Consider the following 26613-nt stretch of genomic DNA (forward strand, 5'->3'; position numbering starts at 1 on the left):
GAAGTAGCATGGAGTTTTTAATTTGGAAAGTAAAAGGTTACACGTAGGGGAAGATGGAGCTCCCAGTACGTATGTTACAATGGTACTTTCTCTGGGCTTTTTGCCTGCATACCAAACCAGTCTGTAATGGGTACAAATGGGAAGACTCCACATGTTCATCAAGCTGCCATCTTGAGAACTCATATCCAGGGTACATCAAAAAGTGAACCTGAAAGATAAGAGTAGAAAGATAAAATGCCAAGCCCCAAATCCTTCCATACCAACTCTAAACCCACGACATTACTGTAGCCAGGTTAGAAGAACTGGAACAAGGTACATTGCAGAATATTCTATGGAACTAAAATCTGTAAAAATATGTTCAGGGGGCTGGGAAGGTGGCTTGCCTTGCATGCCTGAGGCCCTGGGTTCAATTCCTTTAACACCACATAAGCAGAAAACGCCAGAAGTGGCGCTGTGGCTCAAGTGGTAGAGCACTAGCCTTGTGCTGAGGAGATGAGGGACAACACCCAGGCCCAGAGTTCTGGCCCCATGACTGACAAAAAAAAAAGTTCAAACCTGAGTTCCAAGCCCACTATGGCAAGAGTGACTAGCAACTAACTAGGAAGCAAGGGTTCTAACTCCCGCTCTGCATTGCTTAGCCTCAGGACTTGGCCTGTCATTCACCTCCTGGGCCCATAACTTCTTACAGTGAGGAACCTTCACTGTAATCTAAGTATGCTATAGAAAAGGGTGAGAAATGCTACCTTTTAGAGGACTTGGGCTACCCACCCAGGAGGGAAAAGGGAATCATCCCTAACCAGAGCTTTTCCGGATCTAGAATGCTTAAAAAGCACTAATTTCTAATTTAGATGAGGATAGAGGAGGAAGGATCCAAGAAAAAAAGAAAAGTTCTTAATGAAGGGACTAAATTTTTAGAAGAAATACTTTAGTTTTTCATTTAAGATAAAGTTATTTTGTGCGGGGTGCCAGTGGCTCATGCCTATAATCCTAGCTAGTCAGGAGGCTGAGATCTGAGGATGGCAGTTCAAAGTCAGCCCAAGCAGGAAAGTTCAGGAGACTTTTATCTCCTATTAATCACAGAAAAAGCCAGAAGTAGCGCTGTAGCTCAGGTGGGAGAACACTAGCCTTGAGCAAAAGGAACCCAGAGACAGCACTGAGTCTAAGTTCAATCCCCAGAACTGGCCAAAAAAAAAAAAGAAAGAAAGAAAAAAAAGAAAAAGGTAATTTTGTATAGAAAATAGGAGTTAAAAGAAGTGGCCATGTTACTGCTGTTAAAGCTGAATGAACTGGGTTGGGTAAATGTGCTACAGCACCACACTCCCAGAGAAAGACTTAGGCTTCCCGTCTAAGCCCTTCAGTCGGCTTCACCGAGTAGATTTCCTCTTGATGATGGCCAGAAACTGAACTCTTGGCCTGACTGGCACCAACATTCCCAGCTCTAGCAGCCAATTTTCTCAGTGTGTGCTATACTAAATATTGTAATCTATGTATGCTGTGATTTGAAAAGGGTTGAAAAACATCAACGTTCAGAAGAAATGAGCTACCCACCATAGTAGGGAAATAAGAGAACCACTCTAACTTTGTGTATTGTTACAAGTGACCCAGAGATGCTAGCAACAGAGCTTAAAGGAAAGATTTTAGACTTCCAGGCAGAATGCTTTTATTTCACTGAGGTGTTTAAAGAAAAGCTATATAATTACAGCACATTCCTGTGTCAGAGGAATTGTAAGAAATGTATAAAGGGCAAAACCAGAAAGCAAAAAGTGCTAAATAAGAACAAAAAGGACTATTAAACTCACCTGTACATTCCACTGAATTTAATTCTTAAAAGAAAACTCTAGCAAAGGACCATGAACCATTATTAACATCAGTTCTAATAGCCATCAGTTTCTGACAGGAGAGGACTAAAGGCCATTACACTGAACAAAGCCTTGACACCTTCAGAATTGCAAAATAAATCCCAAATTAAATCAAAAGTTTCAAGATTTTATAATATTAAAACACTTAAACCTAAGAGACTGGGCCAATCTATGTGACAGGCAAAACTGATTCATAAGAGTAAGTCTCTTTGGTAGTGGTTTTCAGAAAACCCTACTCACAAAGATCTGTTCCCTTCTTTTAAGGCAAACAAATATATTACCAGACACTATTCCAAAAGCAGAGGTCCTAGGATTTTTTAAACAGTTAGCTCAAAATTGGACAATGAAACAGTTCAGAAGAAAGACTTGAGGGGTTAACCAATGATAAGGATTTGGGAAACTACTGAGACATGCAAAAGAAGACACCTACTGAGAAAACTTAGGACTTCTTCAGTCTATTTCCCCCACACACACACACACAAAAAAAACAGTGCCATTTGATCAGTCTGCACTAATAGTCTTAAAGCAAGGCACAACACAAAGAACTGTGAAAAAGAATTATTCTCTGTACAGACAGAAATGATAATGCCAGATAGGGTCATTTCTATTTCCAATGTATATTCTTCTCCAGCACCAAATCTATTCAGACACTACAACTATGGAGATATGATCAAATGCTGATTTCCCTTAAATCCATTCATCTTACATTCTGGTCACCCAATTAAAACTAGAATTGGAAAAAATATAATAAAATACCACTTGACAAAGATTCCAAGATCAGAACTCAATCAGAATCACTACACTTTTAGAAGGCATAGATCATATAGTTCCAAAAGTGGAAGCATCAGACATCAAGTAGCTAATCCCCTTGTTTCAGAAACAAGCAAACTGTAACCTGACAACCTGACCAGTCTGCTAGAGCTGTGATTTCTAACATAGCTGAGCTAGGTTCGGGTGACTATTTAACCTTCATTAAAATTAAATAAAAATTTTGGTTCCTCAGTCACATTTCAAATCTTCAATAATCACATGTCTTAAACACAAGACTGCAAAAAATAGCTGGGCACCGGTGGCTCACGCCTGTAATCCTAGCTACTCAGGAGGCTGAGATCTGAGGATCACAGTTCAAAGCCAGCCCCAGCAGGAAAGTCCATGAGATTCTTATCTCCAATAAAACAGTAGAAAACTGGAAGTGGCACTGTGGCTCAAGCATTAGAGCGCTCGCCTTGAGCTGAAGAGTACAGGGACAGGGCCCAAGCCCAGAGTTCAAGCCCCACGACTGACCAAAAAAAAAAAAAAAAAACTGCAAAAAATATAAAAGTTTGGCATAGGCGCTGGTAGCTCACAGCTGTAATCCTAGCTACTCAGAAAGGCTAAGACCTGAGGATTGTAGTTCAAAGCCAGCCCAGGCAGAAAAGTCCCCATGAGACTTATCTTCAATTAACCCTCAGAAACTAGAAATGGAGCTGTGGTTCAAAGTGGTAGAGCACTATCCTTGAACAAGAAAAGCTCAGGGACAGAGTCCAGACCCTGAGTTCAAGCCCCAGGACCAGCACAGGGAAAAAAAAAGTGCATATGTGGAAGGATTATGTACAAAGATACACATAAGATCAAAGGTACATATGTAAAGGTATATATATAAAACTATATAAGTAATGTGGTAACTTAAAGTATTTTACAAATGGGAAATGGTACTGTGGCTCAAAGTGGTAGAATGCAAGTATCCAACAAAACAGCTCAAGGACAGCACCCAGGCCCTGAGTTCAAGCCCCACAACTGACAAGGAAAAAAAAAAAAATACAAATGTTGCTATCTAAAAGGCTTTTTAAAATTATTATGCATTTTGGGGCTGGGAATGTGCCTTAATGGTATAGTGCTTGCCTGGCATGCCTGAAGCCCTGGGTTTGATTCCTCAATACCACATAAACAGAAAAGGCCAGAAGTAGTGCTATGGCTCAAGTGGTAGAGTTCTAGCTTTGAACAAAAGAAGCTCAGGGATGGGACAGGGAAGGTGGCTCAGTGGTAGAGTGTTTGCCTTGCATGCATGAGGCCCTGGGTTCAATTCCTTAGCACCACATAAGCAGAAAAAACCGTAAGTGACACTGTGGCTCAAGTGGTAGAGCACTAGCCTTGAGCTGAAGAACTGAGGGACAGCACCCAAGCCCAGAGTTCAGGCCCCACGACCAACAAAAAAAAAAAGAAGCAGCAGCAGCTCAGGGACAGTGCCCAGGACCTGAGTTATAGTTCCAGGACTGGCAAAAAAAAAAAAAAAACCCTTATTATGCATTTTGTTATCAATAGCTACACCTTAATGTTCTACCTTCTGTGAATAGATGAAGGAAATATGGACAAAAAGCAACAACTATAGGGGAAAAAAAAGGCAAAGGTCTACCAAGGGCGGGGGGAGGGGAGGGTGTGCGGAAAAGCCAGGCACTTGTGGCTCATACTACTCAGGAGGCTGAGATCTGAGGATCATGGTTCAAAGTCAGCCTGGGCAGAAAACTCTGCAAAATTCTCCAATTAACTACTAGAAAATGGGGAGTGGCACTATGGTTCAAGCAGTAGAGCAATAGCCTGGAGCGGAAGAGCTCAAGGACAGCGCCCAGGCCCAAAGTTCAAGCCCCACAACCAAAAAAGAAAAAAGCACAATTCTTCTCAAACACAGAATCCACCATAAACCACACTAATGAAAGGTTCACAGCTATAAGAGATTTGGCAGGGCAGAAGAGCCAGGCCAAGCCCCTAACTATATAGCTAGAGGTTGTCTCTGAGACCAGCTTGCTTCTGCATTCAACTTTGACAGAACCAAGTCTCCAGGGCAGGCCTTCTAACTGGTCCTCTCAGACTTCTCCTATCACAAAGCCTTCATAGGAATCATCTCCTTGGTTTTTTCTTCCATCACAAGTAACCAACGCCAGAATTATTTTTCTTGCAGGTGAATATGACCTCTTCATTTACATATTCACTCAGCAAACATGTACTGGTAAACCCTAACTAAAGTCCTTACCCTCATAGAACTTTCAGGGTTCAGAGTAGTAAAGAGGAATCAGTTTGAACAATTTTCTAACCATGTGATAAATGGAGCAAGAGGTCTGTACAGTGGACCTGACAGTTCAAGAGGAAGCTCCTGTGCAGCTTGGCAGGTCATGGTGACTTAAGAGTAGGAGGCATTAGAGCTGGAAGGTGGAAAAAACAAGCCAAGGAACTAGGATAACAATGAAATTCATAAATACAAGTCTACCTTATATTCATCCTCACATTCCTATTCTATCTGTCTCTGTCTTGCTCTCTCTGTAGCTTTAAATAGGCCAAATTCAAATATTGTTTAGCAACCAATTGGAGTCATCAATATGGGCTTTTGTTCGTTTGTTTGGTGCCAGTCTGTGGCTCGGGGCCTCGGTACTGTCTTTGAGCTAGTGCTCAGGTCTAGTGCTCTACCACTTGAGCCACAGCACCACTTTTTAGGAAATTAATTGGAGATAAGGGTTTCAAGGACTTTTCTACCTGGGCTGGCTTTGAGCTATGACCCTCAGATCTCAATCTCCAGATTAGCTAGGATTATAGGAGTGAGCACTCAGTATCAATTATGTTTTTTAGCAAACAAAATAGGCAGATTTAAGTTTCCAAGACTAAGAGCTAAAGAATTTATGCCATCTTCTAACAAGGAGGAAATGCACTGAAAAAGAGATTATGTTGTGACTACTGCAGAAGATTTTTCTACAAACTAAGGATAGTTTTCTTTTTGAAAAATTTATTTGGTGGCTGAACCTAACTCAACACAAGGTAAGAATGTCAAAAAGAAAATGAAATAACTAAATACCCTTGCCATCAACAAAAATAAACGCTACTGCCAATGGGAGCTCATTGCTAAAGCCAGTGAGTCTAAAATAAGCCAAAAAAGGAGCTCTTGAACTGACTAAAGTGAAATAGAAAGAGGTGAAATTTGGGTCCATGAGGCCAAGCTCTTCCAGTGTAACAAAAGCTTGGACCACACAGAGGTTCTGTGCCCTTTTGTTCCTAGCTCAACACTGCCTACTTCTGGCCAACATGCAAAGTAGCCCTTAATGTAGCATATAAACCCACTTGAACCTCTGCTGCCCTCCTATGACTGGAAAGAAACTAGGTTTTATACAAAGATTAGGGTTTCTTCCCCCAAACACAATTCTTTTTATCTTTTAGAATGCCTATCTCTCAGCAAGGAAATACTCAATCCACTAGGTGGCAGCAGAACCTAAAGAATAACATTTACATTTACATTTCGGGTAATTCTCTAGATTACTATACTTTGAGGAATTGGAAAGTCAACACAATTGCATGTTTGTAAACAGGACTGCTAGTCACAGTTAAAATGGTCTGCCCAACCCCATCGCTTCCTTGTTCTAGCTGGAAATAAACACTGAATTTTTTAACACTAGTGAAAGAATGTCTCCATTATGTATAAACAACACAATACTAACAATTTTAGCGCAAACATGGCAGTATCCTTAGAAGCCTAGCACACTACAGCCTTGATTTATCCTTTGGTGCCTGCCCAGTTCACATTCCCTCTGATTAGGGCCCAAGTCATTAAGAACCTTAAGTCCCAAACTGATACAATGCTGCCCTGTCCCTCTTTCCTTCATTTCCCTTCAGAAATCTGGTTGGCTAAAAACTTTTGAGAATTTTGAAGACATGGAAGAATAAAACAGGAAGTAACTACACAAGGTATACAAAGCAATCTACTGACTTGCTGTGTCATACATCCACTCAAAACTTCACTGTCGGGCTGGGAAGGTGGCTCAGTGGTAGAGTGCTTGCCTTGCATGCTTGAGGCCCTGGGTTTGATTCCTCAGCACCACATAAGCAAGAAAAAAAAAGCCAGAAGTGGCGCTGTGGCTCAAGTGATAGAGCGCTAGTAAGAGCTGAGGGACAGCGCCCAGGCCCAGAGTTCAGACCCGCGACCGGACCCCCCCCCTCCAAAAAAAAAAAAAAACTTCACTGTCACCATAAGTGCAGAAAATTATCATTACAGGATTACAAGTGAGCATGGATCTCCAGGCTCACAGCATGCTAAAATAATTTTTAGTTATTTTTTTGTTTTGTTTTGTTTTGGTGCTGGCCCTGTGGCTTGAACTCAGGGCCTGAGTGTTATCCTAAGGGGTTTTTGGTACAAGCTTAGCACGCTATCTGGTAAGCTGCAGCTCTACTTCTGGCTTTTTGGTGGTTAGTTGTAGATAGTTTCATGGACTTTCCTGCCTGGGCTGGCTTCCAGCCAACTACAATCCTCAGAACTCAGTTCCTGAGTAGCTAGGATTACAGACATGAACCATCACTGCCTGGCTGTATTTTACTCTTGTATTTTCACTTTTGTGAGTCTCTTCTTGACCCCCGATAAGCAATATTGCCATCCAGTATAACTAAAACAACTGCATTTACTATCACTTCCAAACTGCTGTGATTGGATATGTTTTCAGGAGACTGAAGTCTGAAGTTTGGAATAAATCTACATATTACATTAGTCCTAACTGAACAAAATTATTAAGAAGTTCAAGTCTTACAGGATGTGGAAGAACTGAAGACTAGAGAGGGATTCAAAGGGAAGAACTTCAGCTGACTAATGTTTTATCTGTTCAAGATAGTAGATAGGGGAGTATTTGTACTTTATTCCCCCTTTTCAAATGCCAGCTGTGAGGCTTCAATCAGGGCCTGGGCATTGTCCCTCAGCTTCTTTGCTCAAGGCTAGAGCTCTACCACTTGAGCCACAGCTCCTCTTCTGGATTTTTTTTTTTTTTTTTTTTTTTTTTGGTGATTTATTGGATGTAAGAGTCTCACAAACTTTCCTGCCCAGACTGGCTACATCCTCACATCTCAGCCTCCTGAGTTGCTAGGATGACAGAGCCACCTGGCACATGGCTTGTACTTCTCTTTTTTAAATAGTTATTAACAAAAGGAAGGAAGGAGCTGGTGGCTCATGCCTGTCATCCTAGCTACTCGGAGGCTGAGATCTGAGGATCAGTTTGAAGCCTGCCTGGGCAGAAAAGTCCCTGTAAGACTCTTTTCTCCAACTAACCACTCAGATACTAGAAGTGGAGCTGTGTTCAAAGTGGTAGAGCACTAACCCTGAGCAAAAGAGCTCAGGGACTGCACCCAGTCCTTAATTCAAAGCCCCACAACTGATTAAAAAAAAAAAAAAAAAGTAGGGGGGAGGGAAAAGAGAAAAAAAAGAAAGAAGGAAGGGAGGGAGAGAGGAAAGGAGAGGACGGACGGAGAAAGGAAGGTAGGCAGGCAGACGAGGACAAATAAAATACCTACAGTGTTTTTTCTTTTTTTTTAGGGGGGGGTCCAGTCATAGGGCCTGAACTCTGGGCCTGGACACTGTCCCTCAGCTCTTCAGCTCAAGGCTAGCACTCTACCATTTGAACAACAGCACCACTTCCGGCTTTTTTCTTTTTGCTTATGTGGTACTGAGGAATTGAACCCAGGGCCTCAGGCATGCAAGGCAAGCACTCTACCACTGAGCCACCTTCCCAGCCCCTCTTTTTCTTTTCCTTGAGACAAGTCTCATTATACAACCCAGGCTGGCCTCAATCAAACTCACAATCCTTTTGCCTCAACTTCTACCCGTTGCGCCATGTAACCACACACACCAATTGTAGTTATCTTTAAATGTACTTTTTTAACTCAGCAATTAATAAGTACTATATATGGTAAACTTGAACAAAAATGGGGTATAAGCTGCTGCAGAAATCAGACTAGATTATCAGACTTCCTATTGATGGTGAGATTTTTGGAGAAAACTCCTGAACATCTATACCTAATCAGTAAACGGAAATACAAGCCTAGCCTTGTGAAGTTCTGATTTTGAAAATAAAAAATGAGATCTAGAACAAGATGTATGTCTTGGCAAAATGAGCACCGAATATCTGTTACCTTTCTTTTTTATGGGGGGGAGGAGGGTTCCGGTTGTGGGGCCTGAACTCTGGGCCTGGGCACTGTCCCTTAGCTCTTCAGCTCAAGGCTAGCACTCTACCACTTGAGCCACAGTGCCACTTCTGGCTTTTTTCTTTTTGCTTATGTGGTGCTGAGGAATCGAACCCAGGGCCTTATGTATGCAAGGCAAGTACTCTACCACCGCGCCACCTTCCCAGCCCCTATCTGTTACCTTTCTTACTTCCCCTAGACTACACTGAATTTTTAGCTCAATACCATTTTCTTTCTTTCTTTCTTTCTTTTTTTTTTTTTGTCAGTCGTGGGGCTTGAACTCTGGGCTTAGGCACTGTCCCTCAACTCTTCAGCTCAAGGCAAGCACTCAGCGCCACTTCCGGTTTTCTAGTGGTTTATTGGAGATAAAGAGTCTCACAGACTTTCATGCCGGGGCTAGCTTTGAACAGTGATCCTCAGATCTCAGCCTCCTGAGAAGCTAGGATTACAGGCGTGAGCCACCAGCACCTGGGTTCAATACCATTTTCTTTTGCTCTGCCTTTTCTAGCATAGCTGATGGTTTTAAATGTCACCCTCAAATTCATGCAGACTAGTTACACTATAGATGTTTGTGTTTTTATATCTAACTCTCAGTTGGAAAATATTGAAAATGTTCAATCTGTTTTATTCTACCTTCTTAGAGGGTATAAATACTGAGAACTCACTTGGAAAGTGTTTCTAACATATTTTGGCACACTGTCCATACAGCTGAGTTAAAAGCGCATAAAAGCGGCAAATGTATATTAACAGGACTGACAGCAGGACAGGGTAGTATATGTCAAAGCAGCACCTCTGTAGAAAATGCATGGGCAATCATACTGAGAATTTTTCTGTGAACCCACTACTTTCTATAGAATGATTTAACACTGCAATCTGGAACTAGACGATTTTGCTATACATTGGACCCATAATTCCCAGCTGAACAGGTGGCCCTCAGTTTTTAATATGGTTTGCAGTAAGTTTCTGCTGAGCCTGCTTTTTTGGTCTGTTTTTGTCATAAGTTTGAAATACTAAACTCTCTGCAGCACAGCCCTCCTCTAATCACAACAGCCCCAGAAAATATTTTTCCATGATTTGGTATTTTCCTGAGCCTTGAGAACATCCTTGAAATGTTTTCTCTGTCCCCTTCTTGACTCATCTGGAAAACGAACTTCAGCTAGTCTGGAGGGAGATAGAAGACTTGGGGCCTTTCCAACAATGACTCTCAGTATCTGCAAGGGTAAAATTAATGTTGAAGGGTCAGCTCTTGGGCTGTATTCAAGGTTATCCATTGCTAACATTTATCTGGTTATAATCCACTGGGCATGGGGCTCACCAGCTGCCTCTGCTCTCACATGGCTCAGTCCCCCCCTGACCATCTCCTGAAGCACTTTGTTCAGATCTCTGGTGAGGCTCTAACCACGTTGTATTTTACCTGCTATACATGCATGTCTGTTCTCCTACTAGGTTATTCCCATTCAAAAGCAAGAACCACATTTGCCTTTCTTTGCATTTTCAGTAATAAGGCACTGACTAGAAAGTACATAGGGACAGACTGTAGGAGCTAGAATCTTTTCTGTCAAAATGGTTGTTTGACATAAGCACTACCTTTTTAAATGTAGCTGACATCTTACAAGAAGCTATTTTAGTTAAGCCACATACTGCTATAATTGTTTTTCTAGGGGCTGGAGGCATGGCTGAAGTGGTAGAGCTCTAGGTGAGGAAAGAATTGTTTTTCTGACAATTTGGCCAGGGGCCCTGGTTTTGGTTGATTGCTGGAAGAAACTTTTAACCCCTTTCAACCTAGCTAATCACACAAGATTGTGAACTCAAATTTTGAGCCATCAGAACAAAGGTCAGTAACACATTAGGGATAAAACCTGAGTGGACTGTCCGCCACACAACCCTGCTTACTTGGCTTCCTGTCTGTAACATGCCTTTAAAGAGAAGTAAACTTTGCCCCGCAGAATTGGTGTCTTATTCATACATGACACCTACATATCCCAAGACAGTTCCAATAAGAAGGAAGAAGGGAGGACAACACAAGTTTTAATCAGGTCTCCAAGGAGTTAGGTTGTATTAAGTAACAGAAAGAAGTGGTTCTCAAAAAATTTCAATGAAATAAACCATCTCTGCCAACTTACCACTACCAAAAAGTAAAATCTTACCTGAACTAATACAAACTGTTTTTGAAACATTATATCAAAGAACAGATTTATGTAGCATTATAAATAATTAATTCATGCCACAAGATGAATTACAGTCCTTGTCACATTACTGCATACATTTTACACAAGACTGCTCTAACTCTTGAGTTAGATTTTGGCTAACTAATACAAAAACAATAACGTGGCCAATAGTGAGACAAAGAGACTGGAATGTCCTGGAAATGTCCCCACCCCACCCACCCCCCAAGAAAAAAACAAGATGTAATCTCCTAAGAGTCTCTTTTCTCACTACCTGTTAAAAGCAACAGTGATTTTGTAGTGCAAAGACAAGAATGTAAAAGCAAGAGCTTCATTAGCAACTGCCTGCCCAATCACTGGACCAAGGTCACTACTAGGCCAAGGCACTGCCCTGAAGGCCAGTTTTCTTACATAAAGTAACAGTGTTGACACATGGCTTAGAAAATATCCAGACATTAAGGATTCTGCTTGGGATGGAGGACATACCACCCACAAAGGAAAGCAGAGCAGAAGGCTTTTCCATTCCTGTCAATCAAAATAACTCCAGCTCCAACTCTGCTTTTCTACCAGAATTCTATGAGTTTGGTTCATGCCAAACAAATGAACCAAATGGCAAGACAAATGGTGTTTTTCAAAGTCTTCTCCCAAGTTAACCCAACTTCCCCATTTGTTTCAGTTTAGGACACATGTTCGCTAATAGCTCGTTTATTCAACCTACACTTAATGACTTACTGTCTGTCAGGAGTAAGTGCTATAGTGCATTCCATGAAGGCAATGGCCCAGCATTTAAAGTAATCGTAGCTACTCAGGAGGTTGAAATTTGAGGATCACAGTTTGAAGAGAACCCAGGTAGAAAAGTGGTGCTGTGCTCAAGTGGTAGAGTGCTAGCCTTAAGTACAAGAGGCTCAGGGACAGTGTCCCGGCCCTGAGTTCAAGCTTCACAACCCAAAAAACAAATCTCTGGCAGCCAGGCCCTGGTGGCTTACACCTGTTATTCTAGCTAATCAGTAGGCTGGGATCTGAAGATCAGGTTCCAAGCCAGCCCAGGCAGAAAAGTCCATGAGACTCTTAACTCCAATTAGCTACAAGAAAACCAGAAGTGGCACTGTGGATCAAAGTGGTAAAGCACTATCCTTGAGCAAAAAAGGTCAGGGACAGTGCCCAGACCCTGAGTTCCAGCATCACAACTGACCAAAAAAAAAAAAAAATTACAGACTCAGGCCTATAATACTAGCTACTTCATGTGGTTGAGATCTCAGAATCACAGTTTAAAGCAAGCCCAGGCAGGAAAGTCCCTGAAACTCTTATCTCCAATCTACCACCAAAAGGCCAGAAATAGAGCTGTGGCTCATGCAGTAGTGCACCATCCTTGAGCAACAAAGCTTAAGAACATTGTCTTGTCCCTGAGTTTAAGCCCTAGGACAGGCATCAAAAGAAAAAAGAAAAAAAGAAAAAAAATCTCTGGGTGCATATCTGTAGTCTCAGTATTTGGGAGGGAGGCTGAGGCAGGAGGATTTAAAGAGGCAATCCTAGACTAAACAATGAAACCTTGTCTCAAAATAAATAAATAAATAAATAAATAGTTGGACATGAAAGCTCATTTCTACAATCCTAGCTACTAGGAAGTGCAGGTCAAGAGTAATGCAGTTCAAGACCAGTCTATGCAAAAAAGATGATTAATCAATAAAAACTGGGTTTGTGGATGTACACCTGTCACCCCTCTAACTGAGAAGCATAAACAGAAGGAGCATGGTCTAGGACAGCCTAAGCATAAATGCAAGACCCTCTCTAAAAAGTATCTAAAACAAGAGGACTGAGGGCATGATCAAGGGTTAAAGACTACTTTACCTGGCAAGCATTAGGTACTAAGTTCAACCCCACTACATTAATAAATAAGTAAAGAGTTATTTTCACAGCTACTAGTACAAAAATAAATAAGCATTTACTTTCTGTTAATTTAGTGATTTGTAGAACACTGAGAAGACAATGGACAAAAGCAGTAGCACTTGATAAATCATGGTGGTAGTAATGCATTCTTTGCAGACCACTGGAGGATTCTGTCTTAAAGCCCTGTCAACCATGATGAAAACCAGCCCCTTTTAACTTCTCTTTATAAAGTCAACATTATAGGACAAACATTATGATCATCACTTACCTTCTTCCAGTCTCCTGCTCCTCCATTAATGACATGCGATCAATTCAGCCAACGAAGTTCATGACAACAAGGTGCAGAATAGTGCTGGCAAAGAGAAAATCAGCAAAGGCTCGCTCGGGGGAAATGCCTTGGAAATCGGCTTTGTTCTGTGGGTTGATCTGTATTCTCAGGCAAACTGTATAAAAAGCAAAACACAAAATAATTATCCAGAAGCATAAAACAAATACAACTGTTAATGAACATAGACATACCCTATTTTACATTCTATGCCGGCATACATGAATACATACACATATAAAAGACACGGATAGGAATAATACCCATAAGAGCCCACATTGGAAACAATCTAAGTGTCTATTAACAGCAAAGAGCATAAATCATCGCGTATATGAACGGAATATAGCAATGAAATTTCTGCTGTATACATTATATACAAATTCCACAAATATGTTGAGCAACATATCCAGACATAAAATATACATGCTGTATAATTCCATATCTATAAAGCTTAAAACTAGGATGAATAAATCCATGGTAATATAAGTTTTTTGAAAGATGCAGGGAGCTTTTCAGGGTGCTAGTACTATTCTTTCATCTGCTTTTTTTTTTTTGGTCGGTTGTGGGGCCTGAACTCTGGGCCTGGGCGCTGTCCCTAAGCTCTTCAGCTCAAAGCTAGCACTCTTCCACTTGATATACAGCCCCACTTCCAGCCTTTTCTGCTTATGTGGTGCTGAGGAATTGAACCCAGGGCCTCATGCATGCAAGACTACCACTGAGCCACCTTCCCAGCCCCCTGTCATTTGTTTTTTGAAACAAGGTCTCACTCTGTAGCCCAGGCTGGCCATAAATGCACTATACCACTCAGCTTCTCAAATGTTGGGAATCACAAGCATGCAAGACCATGCTTGGCTTGGTAATGTCTATATCTAGTCTTGGATGATTGTTAGTCTGGTAGACTTAAAAGTCACCAAGTTACACGCTTAAATTTCACATTCTTAACTGTTAAAGCAAAGTTACAAGGACAGAAAGGACTTTTCAGTTATACCAAAACCTACAGGCTTAACAAGGGATGAGTTTGATTGGGATACATTGTATGCACATATGGAAATATCACAATAAAATCCTCTCTGTACAACTAATATACGCTAATAAATCCTATAAAACAAAACAGGGATTCCTTATGGGAAAAAATATATAACTAACCAAAAAACCCTAAGAAATCTCTTATCTCCTGGCTGAAAGGTTTGTTATACCTAGATGGTGGTACAGGTAAGGCAGCAACAAAAAAACTGTGCTGAATGACCAAATATAGTTATAAAAACGTGAATTACTGGGCCAGCCACTGGTGGCTCAAGCCTATAATCTTAGTTATGCTGGTGGCTGAGATCTGGAGGACTGTAGTTCAAGGCCAGCTAGGGAAAAAAGTTTACTATAGTCCATCTACAAAATAATCAGCCAAAACTTAGGCTGGAGGTGTGGCTCAAGTGGTAGAGGACCAGCTTGGTAAGTTTGAGGCCCTAAGCTCAAGCCCAGTACTATAAAAAAAAAAGAACTATTTTCTAATGGAAAAAACATATAGTTGACAGCAGACTTTATAATTGTCACCCACGAGGACCTAATAGTTGTAGACAAACTAGCTTAAACTTCCAGCTCTAGTAGCTGCTTGTCTCAAAAAAGCTAAGGCACTTGTAATGTGTCATTCTTTTTTTTAATGTTTTTTATTGTAAAAATACTGTACAGAGGGGTTACAGTTACATGAGTAAGGTAATGAGTGCATTTTTTATTGAGCATTGTTGCCTCCTCCTTTGTTATTCCCCTACCATCCCTTCCTTCCCCATCTCCCCAGCTACCACCCCCCAAACCTCAACCCCCCAAGCCGCCCCCCCCACCAAAGTTGTAAAGTTCATTTTCAACATAGTGTCTTGTACATCTCATTGTTACAATGGGTCAACCTGTATCCCTATTTAAGCATTTTGTTTTTTCCCTTCTCCTCCCCAAATCAGAAAAATGTATATACAAGATGCAGGACACCAGAATCAATACAGTAAAAACAGGGGTCATACCATGGGGGAGGAACATACCAAAGAAACAAAAAAATCACCAGCATTATTTACCATAGCTAAGATATGGAACCAACCCAGATGCCCCTCAGTAGATGAATGGATCAAGAAAATGTGGTATATAGATACAATGGAATTCTATGCCTCTATCAGGAAGAATGACATTGCCCCATTTGTTAGGAAATGGAAAGACTTGGAAAAAATTATATTAAGTGAAGTCCCATGGTCCTTATGTACAGTAACTAGTATAAGTTTAGGACAAGCAAAAAAGGTCAAAAGCTATGTACAATATGACCATATAAGATGATGTTAAGTGAAATGAACCTCAAGATAGGAACACAAATGATTTTTTCTTTTTTCTTTTTTTTTTTTTTTTTTTGCCAGTTGTGGACCTGAATTCTGGGCCTGGGCGTTGTCCCTCAGCTCTTCAGCTCAAGGCGAGCGCTCTACCACTTGAGCCACAGCGCCACTTCCAGCTTTTTCTGTTTATGTGGTGCTGAGGAATGAAACCCAGGGCCTCATGCATGCAAGACAAGCACTCTACCACTGAGCCACCTTCCCAGCCTGGTTTTCTTCTTTCTTGCTATTGTTTTTAACATATCATTCTTGACAGAGAATTCTCCACTGCCACATTTACATTCATGTGAGGATTCTAACATGGTACATTAGCAAGTCACCACTCACATGAAACAGAAGCTCCAAGAGTACTTTTCCTAAACACCTTTATGCCTGTGATCAATTATTACACTACAAAAAAAACAATTTGCTTCAGGGTAGTATCCACTCCATCACTAACAAATAAATAGCAATGAACTAAACTCTAGGTTCAAAAACTTTCAGACCTGGGGCTGGGAAGGTGGCTCAGTGGTAGAGCGCTTGCCTTGCATGCATGAGGCCCTGGGTTTGATTCCTCAGCACCACATAAGCAAAGAAAAAAAGCCGGAAGTGGCGCTGTGGCTCAAGTGGTAGAGCGATAGCCTCGAACTGAAGAGCTGAGGGACAGCACCCAAGCCCAGAGTTCAGGCCCCAAGACCGGACCACCCCCCCCCAAAAAAAAAACTTTGAGACCAGTTCTAGAGTCCATCACCATAGCAACGGTTTTCATTATGCTTAAACATGTAAACACTATGGAAACACCACTCATCTTTTCAGGAACCTAGGCCCTCAGAATATGAAGGACACCAACTAAGGCAAGGGCATCCAATTAAAACCTTGCTACGAAAATTACAGATCCATTCATCCATATTGGACAGTAACTGGCAATATTATGACCTCCAAAGAGTGAGACAATCTATTGAGGAACGGTTAAAGATAACAAAAGAATTTTATTTACACTACACCAGAAAAGAAAACTGCAACTACCTTGTTCTGAGCTAGTTACTCAGAACCAAGAGCAGCCTCAACCACCAAACCTCCAAGCCTCCAATGGGCAGCCCCAACCTTTATTAGTTGGTCTGCAAACCTCCAAACCTCCAAAGCTCAGGATTTTCCTTTCCTTTTCCTTCCTTCCTCCTTCTTTGCAGGCCTCTCCACACTCCACAGGCCTGCCCTGCTCTGTTCCACTAGGTGCCTCTCCATAGGCCTGCCCTGCTCTGCTCCTTTAGGTGCCTCTGGCTGTCCTCCTCTCCCCCTGCTGTCTGTCTCTCCACACCACCCTCTTGGAACATGCAGCCTATATATAGGCCCCGCCCCTCTCCCCTCCAACAAGTCTAACAGTTTCAACGGCCACTCACGCCCCCTCCCCCACACTGTCCACTGTCCAACCCTTAACAGCTTGACAGTTCTTGACAGCTCGCCATGTGGGGCAGTGACATATTACATTAATTAATACCTATTAATATTTAAAGTTTTTACCTTTTGACAGAGGATGGTAACTTACAGAACATTCTTAGAGCATGCTTGTAAAGTTGGGAGAAAAAGGAACAATCCAATTGTCTAAATTACACCATGGACACATAAAACAAAAAGGTAAATATTCTTACTTGAAGGCTAAAAGTAAATTCTCTATATATTGCCAGTAAAGGTCCTGTGTGTGTGTGTGTGCGCGCGCGTGTGTGTGTGCGTGCGTGCGTGCATGCGTGCGTGCGTGTGTGTGTGTGTGTGTGTGTGTGTGTGTGTGTGTGTGTGTGTGTGTCGTGAGGCCTGAACTCTGGGCCTGAGCACTGTCCCTCAACAATTCAGCTCAAGACTAGCACTCTACCACTTGAGCCACAACCACTTCCAGACTTTTCTGCTTATATGATGCTGAGAAATTGAACCCAGAGCCTCATGCATGCAAGGCAAGCACTCTACTACTGAGACACCTTCCCAGCCCAAGCCACCTTCCCAGCACTGCCCCCCTTTTACTTTTTAAAAAATGCCCCCCAAAATATCTTATTCTATATTTCTCTCTTTAAATATTTTTATATAGCCAAGTACTAGTGGTTCATACTTGTAATCCTAGTGACTTGGGAGGCTGAGACTATTCAGTCAACAAAGAAGTAGACACAGTGCTGTGAGTCTGTTATCCTAGTAACCAGGAAGCCTAACATAGGTGGCCAAGTGCCTGGAGAGGAAGCAAGATACTGTCTCAAAAAAAAAAAAGATAAATGTGAGGCTCAGAGTTCAAGTTCAGTACCAATATAAAATAATAACTATTATTATAATAAAGAATAAAACTCAAGATGAGGCATGGCTCAACAGCAACAGAACCTGGCTGGCAAGCACAAGAACTGGAGTTCAGATCAGAGCGCATGCACATGTGCGCGCACGTGCACATGCACGCACATGCACACACACACGCCCTACTATATTTTTATGTATATATTTATATATTATATATAATATACAATACATATATAAGGCAAAAGGACTAGAGTTCAGTCCAGACCACTATATCTATCTATATATACGTACACACACATACATATATTATATACAATATATTTCATATATATTTATTTTTATATATGAATCATATATACTGATATAATTATTTTGTCATGTTTTAGTTGGAATATAGAAAAAAATTGAAGCAATGGGTACTAAATCATCAACAGTGGATATTGGGGTAAAAACAGCAGTGTTTGGAGGAAATATGAAGGGACAAAAGAAAAATGTGTAAATATGGTCATGAATTGATGTTACTCATATCATGATCATAGTAATTCAAGTTATTTCAATGACAATGAAAGAATGAGAATCACACAAGTTTAGAAAGGTTCTCAGAGGTTACAGAGACAAACAGTACCCGCTGATACATAAAATGCTCAAGGAATGAAAGGAAGTAGACTGCTCACCATTTCCGAAATCTGAGAAGCCACTGTATGAAGAAAATTACATCTCAAAACTGAAAATCACTGCCTCCTAAGGCAGCCTGTTCCATTTTAGCAGTTCTAATTTAATCTATCTCCTTAAATGTTCATTCATGCAGCAAAATATTTATGGAGCAGCTACTATAAATCATGTATCACTCCAGGCACTGGGAACCTGGCACAAAATAGAAGAGTTAAAAAGACAATTCTGGCTCCTAACTTGCAGGTTAATGGAGAGAAACATATAACAAGGGTTATATATTAGTAGTAAGCAACAAAGAAAATATCAGGTAGGGATAGGGCTATGGAAAAAGATACAAGAGAATAATACAGAGTGACTAGGAAACTATGTTTATTCAGTAGTAACAGAAGACCTCTTTTTTAAAATGCTACTTAAGGGCTGGGAATGTGGCTTAGCAGTAGAGTGCTTGCCTAACAAGCAAGCACTGGGTTCAATTCCTCAGTGCCACAAAAACAGAAAAAGCTGGAAGTGGCGCTGTGGTTCAAGTGGTAGAGTGCTAGCCTTGAGCTGAAGAAGCTCAGGGACTGTGCTCAGGACCAGAGTTCAAGCCACAAAAAAATGCTACTTAACCTGAGAACCGGTGGCTCATACCTGTAATCCTAGTTACAGAGGAGGCTGAGATATGAGAATTGAGATTTGAAGCCAGCCCAGGCAGAAAAGTCCATGGAGACTCCAAAAATGGAGCTGTGGCTCAAGTGATATCATGCTAGCCTTAGAGACAGGGCCCAGGATACACACACACACACACACACACACACACACACACACATACTCTCTCTCTCTCTCTCTCTCTCTCTCTCTCTCTCTCTCTCTCTCTCTCTCTCTCTCTCTCTCTCTCTCTCTGCTTCTTGAGACCAACATTTAGAAGCTAAAGAACCAACCATATAAAGACAGGCAGGCATTCTCTACAGTGAAAGTATTCTTGATGTCCTAGGTATAAAAAGGCAGAGGCCAGGAGCCGGTAGCTCCCCCCTATAATCCTAGCTTCTCAGGAGACTGAGATCTGAGGATTGTGTTTTAAAGCCACCCCAGGCAGGAAAGTCCGTGAGACTCATCTCCAATAAACCACTCAGAAAAATGGAAGCGGTACTATGGCTCAAGGGTAGAGTGCTTGCCTTGAGCTGAAGAACACAGGGACAGCACCCAGGCCCAGAGTTCAAGCCCCATGACTGACAAACAAACAAACAAACAAATAAACAAATAAATACATAAAAGGCAGAGTAACCAGATAGTTGTGATCGGGAGTCAGAAGAGCAATCCTGCCAGGCCTGAGTAAGCCTCAGGGAACAGGACTAGATGGAACAGGACTAGAAAATTTGACTAGCTAACATAAATTACTTGGTTTTAACAAATGTAGAGAGAGTAGTTAAATAGAAAGAACTACTTTGAAGAGCCCAAGACAATAGTAGTAAAACTAGAAGTGGAAATACTAACTGTATTTGGGAGAAGATGAAGTCTCTGATGAAATGGCTGTGGGAGACAAGAGAAATGATGGAATCCGGGAATCCTCAGATATTTTTAGCTTCAACAACTCCACCAGTATAGATACCATGTAATGACTGGTGAAGAGACAGAATGCTGGGCATAAAGATTTCATTTGAGGGCTGGGAAGGTGGCTCAGTGGCAGAGTGCTTGCCTTGCATGCATGAGGCCCTGGGTTCAATTCCTCAGCACCACATAAGCAGAAAAAGCCAGAAGTGGCGCTGTGGCTCAAGTGGTAGAGTGCTAGAAGAGCTGAAGAGCTGAGGGACAACATCCAGGCCCAGAGTTCAGACCCCATGACTGGCAAAAAAAAAGAGAAATTTTATTTGAACATGTTAACTTGAAGAGACACAGCAGACATCAAGTGGAGAAGTCAGGCTGGAAATGGATTTACCAATTTAGAATTCTGGGAGACAGGCCAGATATAAAAGTAAAGTGTAGCACTTGTAGATATACAGATATAAAATTCACCTATAAAAGCCAGATGCTAGTGGTTCACACCTGTAATCCTAGCTACTCGGGAGGCTGAGATCTAAAGATCACGGTTGAAGTCCACCCCAGGCATTGAAGTCCATGAGACTCTTATCTCCAATAAATTACTCTGAAAAAGAAGTGGTGCTGTGGCTCAAGTGGTAGAGCACTGGGTTTGAACACAGAGAGGCTCAGAGACAGAACCCAGGCTCTGAGTTCAAGCCCCAGGACCAGAAAAAAAAAAGTTACCTATAAAAATCTAACCATGGGGCTGGGAAGGTGGCTCAGTGGTAGAGTGCTTGCCTTGCATGCATGAGGCCCTGGGTTCGATCCCTCAGCACCACATAAGCAAAAAGAAAAAAGCCGGAAGTGGCCCTGTGGCTCAAGTGGTAGAGCGCTAGCCTTGAGCTGAAGAGCTGAGGGACAGCACTCAGGCCCAGAGTTAAGGCCCAACGACCGGACCCCCCCCCCAAAAAAATCTAAGCATGGTAGCCTATGCCAGCACTTGAGAGCTGAGGCAGGAGGATCATAGGTCAAGGCCACTTCATCTTCATAGCAAAAACCTAACTCAAAAATTAATTAAAATAAATGAATTCACCTACGGAAAGAAATACTAAGAGAAATGATGTAGAAGTACACTTTAAGACAGAGAAGCCTCGAGCACAAACAGGAAGAAGGAAAACTAACAAAGTGAGAAGGAAAAGGAAAGTGCCATGAAAATTTAAGAAGCAATTATTTCACTTAGAAGGAAGCAATTAATGGTATGAAGTACTATATGTCATCAAGCTGTCAAGATGAGGTGGATGATCATCAAATTTGGCAACATAGCAAGAGTAGTTTCAGAGAAGTGGTAGGGATAACCACTAGACAGAATAATAAGAATAAATGGAAAGAAAATATAAATGAGAAAAAAAGAAGAAATGGGATGTTAGCTAGGAGGGCCTGAGAACAAATGGAAATTTTTTAAATTGGACAACATTAGGACATGCTGAATGATGAAAAGGATCCAGCTTATAATATCACATAGCATTAAGCACTGAGGATGCAGAGATGAAAGAGAACCACTGCCCTGAAAGGCTCACGGGAAGGAAGGGAGCCAGACTTGACAAGAAGCATAAGACAGTGAGAAAGTTCCCTACCCCAAAATAGACACAGAGTAAAGTGGGAATAGAGAAGGCCTAAGTCTTCTGGGAAAGTCAGAAAAGACTTCCAACACAGGGGTCACTTAAGCTAAAGATTCCAAGAGGAGAACGAATTTTGAAAACTGACACAATAGCTTGACACATCAGTGTTCAAGAAGTTACAAGTAGCATATTTGAGAAGGCATATGAAAGAAGGTATAGATAAGAGAGGAGGCAGTTGAAGATAATGATGAAGCCAGGTCCTGAAAGCACGTATGTGTCCTGAAAAACACAGTAACTGTACTTTGGGAACCATAGACAAATGTAGAGGGTAGCCCAATCAGACTGGCAAGTCAAATCCATCCTGCAAACACAGGAATAGACTAGGAGAGACACCAGAGGCTACAAGCGCAGTAATAATTATAGTAGTCCCAGTAAGATATGGTTAGTCTGAGATACTGAGGATGAAGAAGTGGGAATGGATATGAAGATGTCTAGAAATTGGACAGATACACAGATGGCACCCTAACATCCTGGATAGCAGTTACAGGAGACAATTCGAAAAGAAATGCTGTATCCCACACCTCACATAACTCAAAAGCTCTCTGGAGACAAAGACCACCCTGGATTAGATCTCTTGACTTTCAAAAAGGCAAACTAAAACATTCTTCGTTTCTTGTTTTTTTTGTTTTGTTTTGTTTTGTTGGGGGGGAGGGGAGTTGCCGGTCCTAGGGCTTAAACTCAGGGCCTGGGCACTGTTCTTGAGCCTCTCTGTGCTCAAGGTTAGCACTCTAACACTTGAGCCACAGCACCACTTCTGGCTCTTTCTGTTTGTGGTACTGAGGAATCGAATCCAAGGCTTCATGCATACTAGGCAAGCATACTACTACTAAGCCACATTCCCAGCCCACATTCTTGGTTTTATAAACTAAGGTCAACAAAACCTTTTTCTTTTTTTTTTTTTTTTTTTTTTTTTTTGTCGGTCAGGGGGCTTGACCTCTGGGCCTTGATGCTGTCCCTGAGCTCTTCAGCTCAAGGCAATTGCTCTACCATTTGAGCCACAGTGCCACTTCCAGTTTTCTGGTAGTTAACTGGAGATAGTCTCACAGACTTTCCTGCCCAGTCTGGCTTTGAACTATGATCCTCAGATCTCAGCCTCCTGAGTGGGTAGGATTACAGGCCACTAGCACCCAGTAACAAAACTTTTTTAAGCCAAAATTATTTCATAGCTTAGGGAACAAAACTAGTAAAGTGGCTTAAAAACTGATTTCAAGGGCTGGGTATAGTAGCTCACACCTATATTTTCAGCTACCTGCAGTGACCAGGAGAAACATGGGTTGGGCCAGCTCCCAGCAAAAAGTTAGCAAGACCCCATCCCAAGCCAAACAAGGTAGCACACACCTGCGTCTCCAGCTATTCAGGACATATAGGTAGGAGGAGAGTAGTATAAGGCTGGTGCCCAAGCAAAAACAGATGCTATTGAAAAAATAACTGAAACAAAAAAGGAATAGGATTGTGGCTAAAATGACAGAGTACCTGATGAGCAAATGTGAGATGTACAGTATTACAAAGGGGAGAGGAGGGCGAATCGTGATTTCTTGGCCTAAGGACATTTTTTCAGTAGTAGTAGCCAGATTATTTTAGCTAGACTTATTTTGATGACAGTCTTACTGTTTTCCAACTAAAAGGGGGAGCTTTGGATAAGGTATAAAAAAAGAAATTAAAAAGCTGCCAACACTAGAATTTACAATAAGGGACAGATGTCCTCCTTTAGCAATAGCTAACCATAAGTTAAAACAGTCAGCTTTGTCTAGAAGAAAAATACTCTACTTCTGAAGTCCTTTTTTTAAAGTCTACTATACTAGCTGGAGCTGGAGGCACAGCCTGTCTATAATCCTACCATTTTGGAGAAGATAGCAGGTGGTGGAGAGTTCAAGGCCAGTATGGGTTACACAGTGAGACCCTATCTTAATAAAACAAAAAAATGAAACAAAGCCTACTATACTGTTGATCCACCCCTCCAAATACATCCTTCCATAACAATTTCCTACCTCTAGCTCCTGCTACCTTTAGCTCCTGAAATCATGTCTCCCAGACATGAGAGAACAGGGAAAACCAGACCATTTTCATACCACTGGGCCCAAATACTAGCCTTTAAAAGGATAGTGCAACATCCTAAATGGGTTAGAATGTACTGATCAATTTACAAAGAGCATATGTTAAATTAACACACAGAGGAAACAATACTATTGAAAAGAAATCAAAGAAGTCAGACTAAAGAACTTATCTGGGGATAAGTGGGAAGGTGGCTCAGTGGTAGAGCGCTTGCCTTGCATGCATGAGGCCCTGGGTTCGATTCCTCAGCACCACATAAGCAAGAAGAAAAAAGCCAAAAGTGGCGCTGTGGCTCAACTTGTAGATCACTAGCCTTGAGCTGAGGAGCTGAGGGACAGCACCCAGGCTAAGAGTTCAGGGACCACGACCGGACCCAAAAAAAAAAAAAATCCTCCAACATAATCTCTCCTACAATCCCCTTTCTGCAACCAAACTAGCCTTCTCCAAACACACACACACACACACACACACACACGTAAAGCCAGAAAGCACAAATAGGTACAAGATTTCCTTTCCAAATAATCAGAAAAGTATCCAGCCAAATTGAATTTCCAGAGAACAGTCTGGGCTAGCACAGAAAGCAAAATTTAGTATGCTGCCAAAAGAAATGCAAATTATACCTTTGTGGCAACAATAAATTGTCAGCAATCCTTTCTCTGCCTCAAATCACTTTTATTCCTATGGGCCTATTTACTACCTGTTATTTAGCAGATTTGGAACTCTCAATCCCCAAACTAACCCTTCTACTCAGGCGCCTAAACTACTCTCTTCTAAACAAGCCATTTAACAGCAGTTCACATTAGAGAGAGGAGTCTGCCAACTTAGTTTTAGCCTCAACAAGTTCAAGACAGAACTTGGCATAAACAAGCCATCTGCTCTTTAAAAAAAAAATATTCATCACATTAATCTATAACTAGTCTATGTCCACTCTTCAGAAAACCACTCTTTTCCATGTAGTTTTGAAAAAAGTATCTGTAACCCTAAAGGCTAATGAAGCCAAGGTAATTTTATTATTTTGTGCCTGTAATGGGATTTGAACTCAAGAGCCTGGAGATCTAGCTTAGCTTTTTTGTTCAGGGATGGTGCTCTACCACTTGAGTCACACCTCAGCTTTTTTTTGCTGATTAACTGAAGACAATCTCAGATTTGTCTTCCCAGACTGGCTTCAAACCAGGATCCTCACATCTAAGCTTCCTGAGTAGGTGTGAGCCACCAGCATGTGATAAGGTGGTTTTAGTATGGATAAGACCTGTTTCTTTTGTGCTGGTGCTGGGGTTTTAACTCAGGGCCTCAGGTTCTCACTTGGCTTTTTCTCTCAAGGCTGGTGCTCTACACAGTTCGAAGACTGTGTGCAGATCCCAAGGCTTGAACTCAGGGCCTGCATGCTATCCCATGCTATTTCTCAAGGCTAGTGCTCTACCGCTTGAGCCACAGCTCCACTTCCGGCCTTTTTTTTGTTGTAGTTAATTGGAGATAGGAGTTTCCGAAGTTTTCCCGCTTGGGCTGGCTTTGAACAGCAGGTCCTCAGGTCTCAGCCTTCTGAATAGTTAAGAGTATAGGCATGAGCCAGGGTGCCCAACCAAGAGGGAGGCGGGAGGAGGCGACGACCAACTTTGAAGCGGTGATAAAGCTATCTGAGAGTAGGAAGTGAGTTTTCTAGGCGAGGCTGAACCGCATCACTAAAGGCGGTTTCTTACAGTTCTTAGATTCCAGCTCCCAGGCAGCTGTTTGGGACGATCACAGGAAAAGTACCTCGAAGGTTCTCGCCCAACCTCACAAGGCTCAATCTGCTATACACCGGCACCGACTAGGGAGAAAAGAACGCGGTACATCACTATTAAGATTACTTATTGAATCATTACCCGCTAGAATGAAGCTTCCCACACAAGAGATGAAGCCCGACAGAAAAGAGTTGAAGGGGAAGGTCCCCACGAGGAGACAGTAACCGAACTGCAGCGCCCCGGTCAGGAGGATATACAGGAGATACGCGTCCAGCAACTTCAGCCGCTGCGGAGTGGAGCTCAAGTACTCCTCCAGGAACCGCGAGATGACCGACACTACCGACGCCGACATGACTACACACGGGAGACTTCGAGCTCCACAACTCCTTGAAGATGCGTCGGCCACAACGGTAGGAGCGATTGCGCAGGCGCACTTCCGGGTCCGTAGCTCCGCCCTCCCTAGAGTGCCAATTTGCGCCGGCGCAGAAGCAGATAGAGGCGCTTGACAACGACTGCGCAGACGCAGATTGAATGCACAACTCGCAAACCACAGCCAGGAACAGTTAATGCGTCTGCGCAAGGCTTATGTTAATGAGCTGGAGACGTGTACTCTTTTTGCCCGGTTTCCGCCGACTGGAACGCCCAGTTGGTAACGCCCACTGTTGCCATGACAACAGTGTTGTAGGAGGAAAAGGGGGAGAGATTTAATTGCGGACTAAGTTGAACTAACTAGAGGGTTCCGGTCTTCTTTAGTTCTCCTGATTCCGTAAAGGTTAGATGGCTCACGCCTGTAACCCTACCTACTCTGGAGGCTGAAATCTGAGGATCGCGGTTCAACGCCAGTCCGAGCAGAAAAGTCCGTGAGACTCGAAGCTCCAATTAACCACCAGAAAACCGAAAGTGGCGCTGTGGCTCAAGTGGTAGAGCACAAAGAACTTTAGGACAATGCAGCAACAACAAACAAGATTAGATGCTGGCTTGAAGTCGGTTTAGCGACAATACTTGACTCTCCAGAGGTTCGCTTCCAGCGAGGCTCTGTCTGCAGATGGCCAGTCATAAATCATTAGAGAAAGCTCCTCCACTGTGGGCACCACTGCGACAAAGCACTGAGCAGCCACTTGCTTAGCGGCGGGGGACGGAGGAGGAGTGGGGAGGAAGGGGGTCGGGAGCGGGACAGAGGAGGCGGGAA

At 42.2% G+C, this 26613-nt stretch overlaps 1 protein-coding gene across 1 annotated transcript; it reads right to left on the reverse strand.

Annotated features, from left to right (window-relative positions):
* Positions 1-25861, reverse strand: Dad1 (defender against cell death 1). Its single transcript, XM_070024874.1, has 3 exons — positions 25566-25861; positions 13140-13314; positions 1-208 (listed from the first exon to the last, which is right to left on the reverse strand). The coding sequence occupies exons 1-2, from the start codon at positions 25774-25776 to the stop codon at positions 13184-13186; spliced, it is 342 nt and encodes a 113-aa protein (XP_069880975.1). The 5' UTR covers positions 25777-25861; the 3' UTR covers positions 1-208; positions 13140-13183.
* Between the last annotated feature and the right edge of the window lie 752 nt (positions 25862-26613).

Source organism: Dipodomys merriami, unplaced genomic scaffold (genome assembly GCF_024711535.1).
Source record: "Dipodomys merriami isolate MVZ:Mamm:240054 unplaced genomic scaffold, mDipMer1.0.p SCAF_1, whole genome shotgun sequence".
NCBI classification, from domain to species: Eukaryota; Metazoa; Chordata; class Mammalia; order Rodentia; family Heteromyidae; genus Dipodomys; species Dipodomys merriami.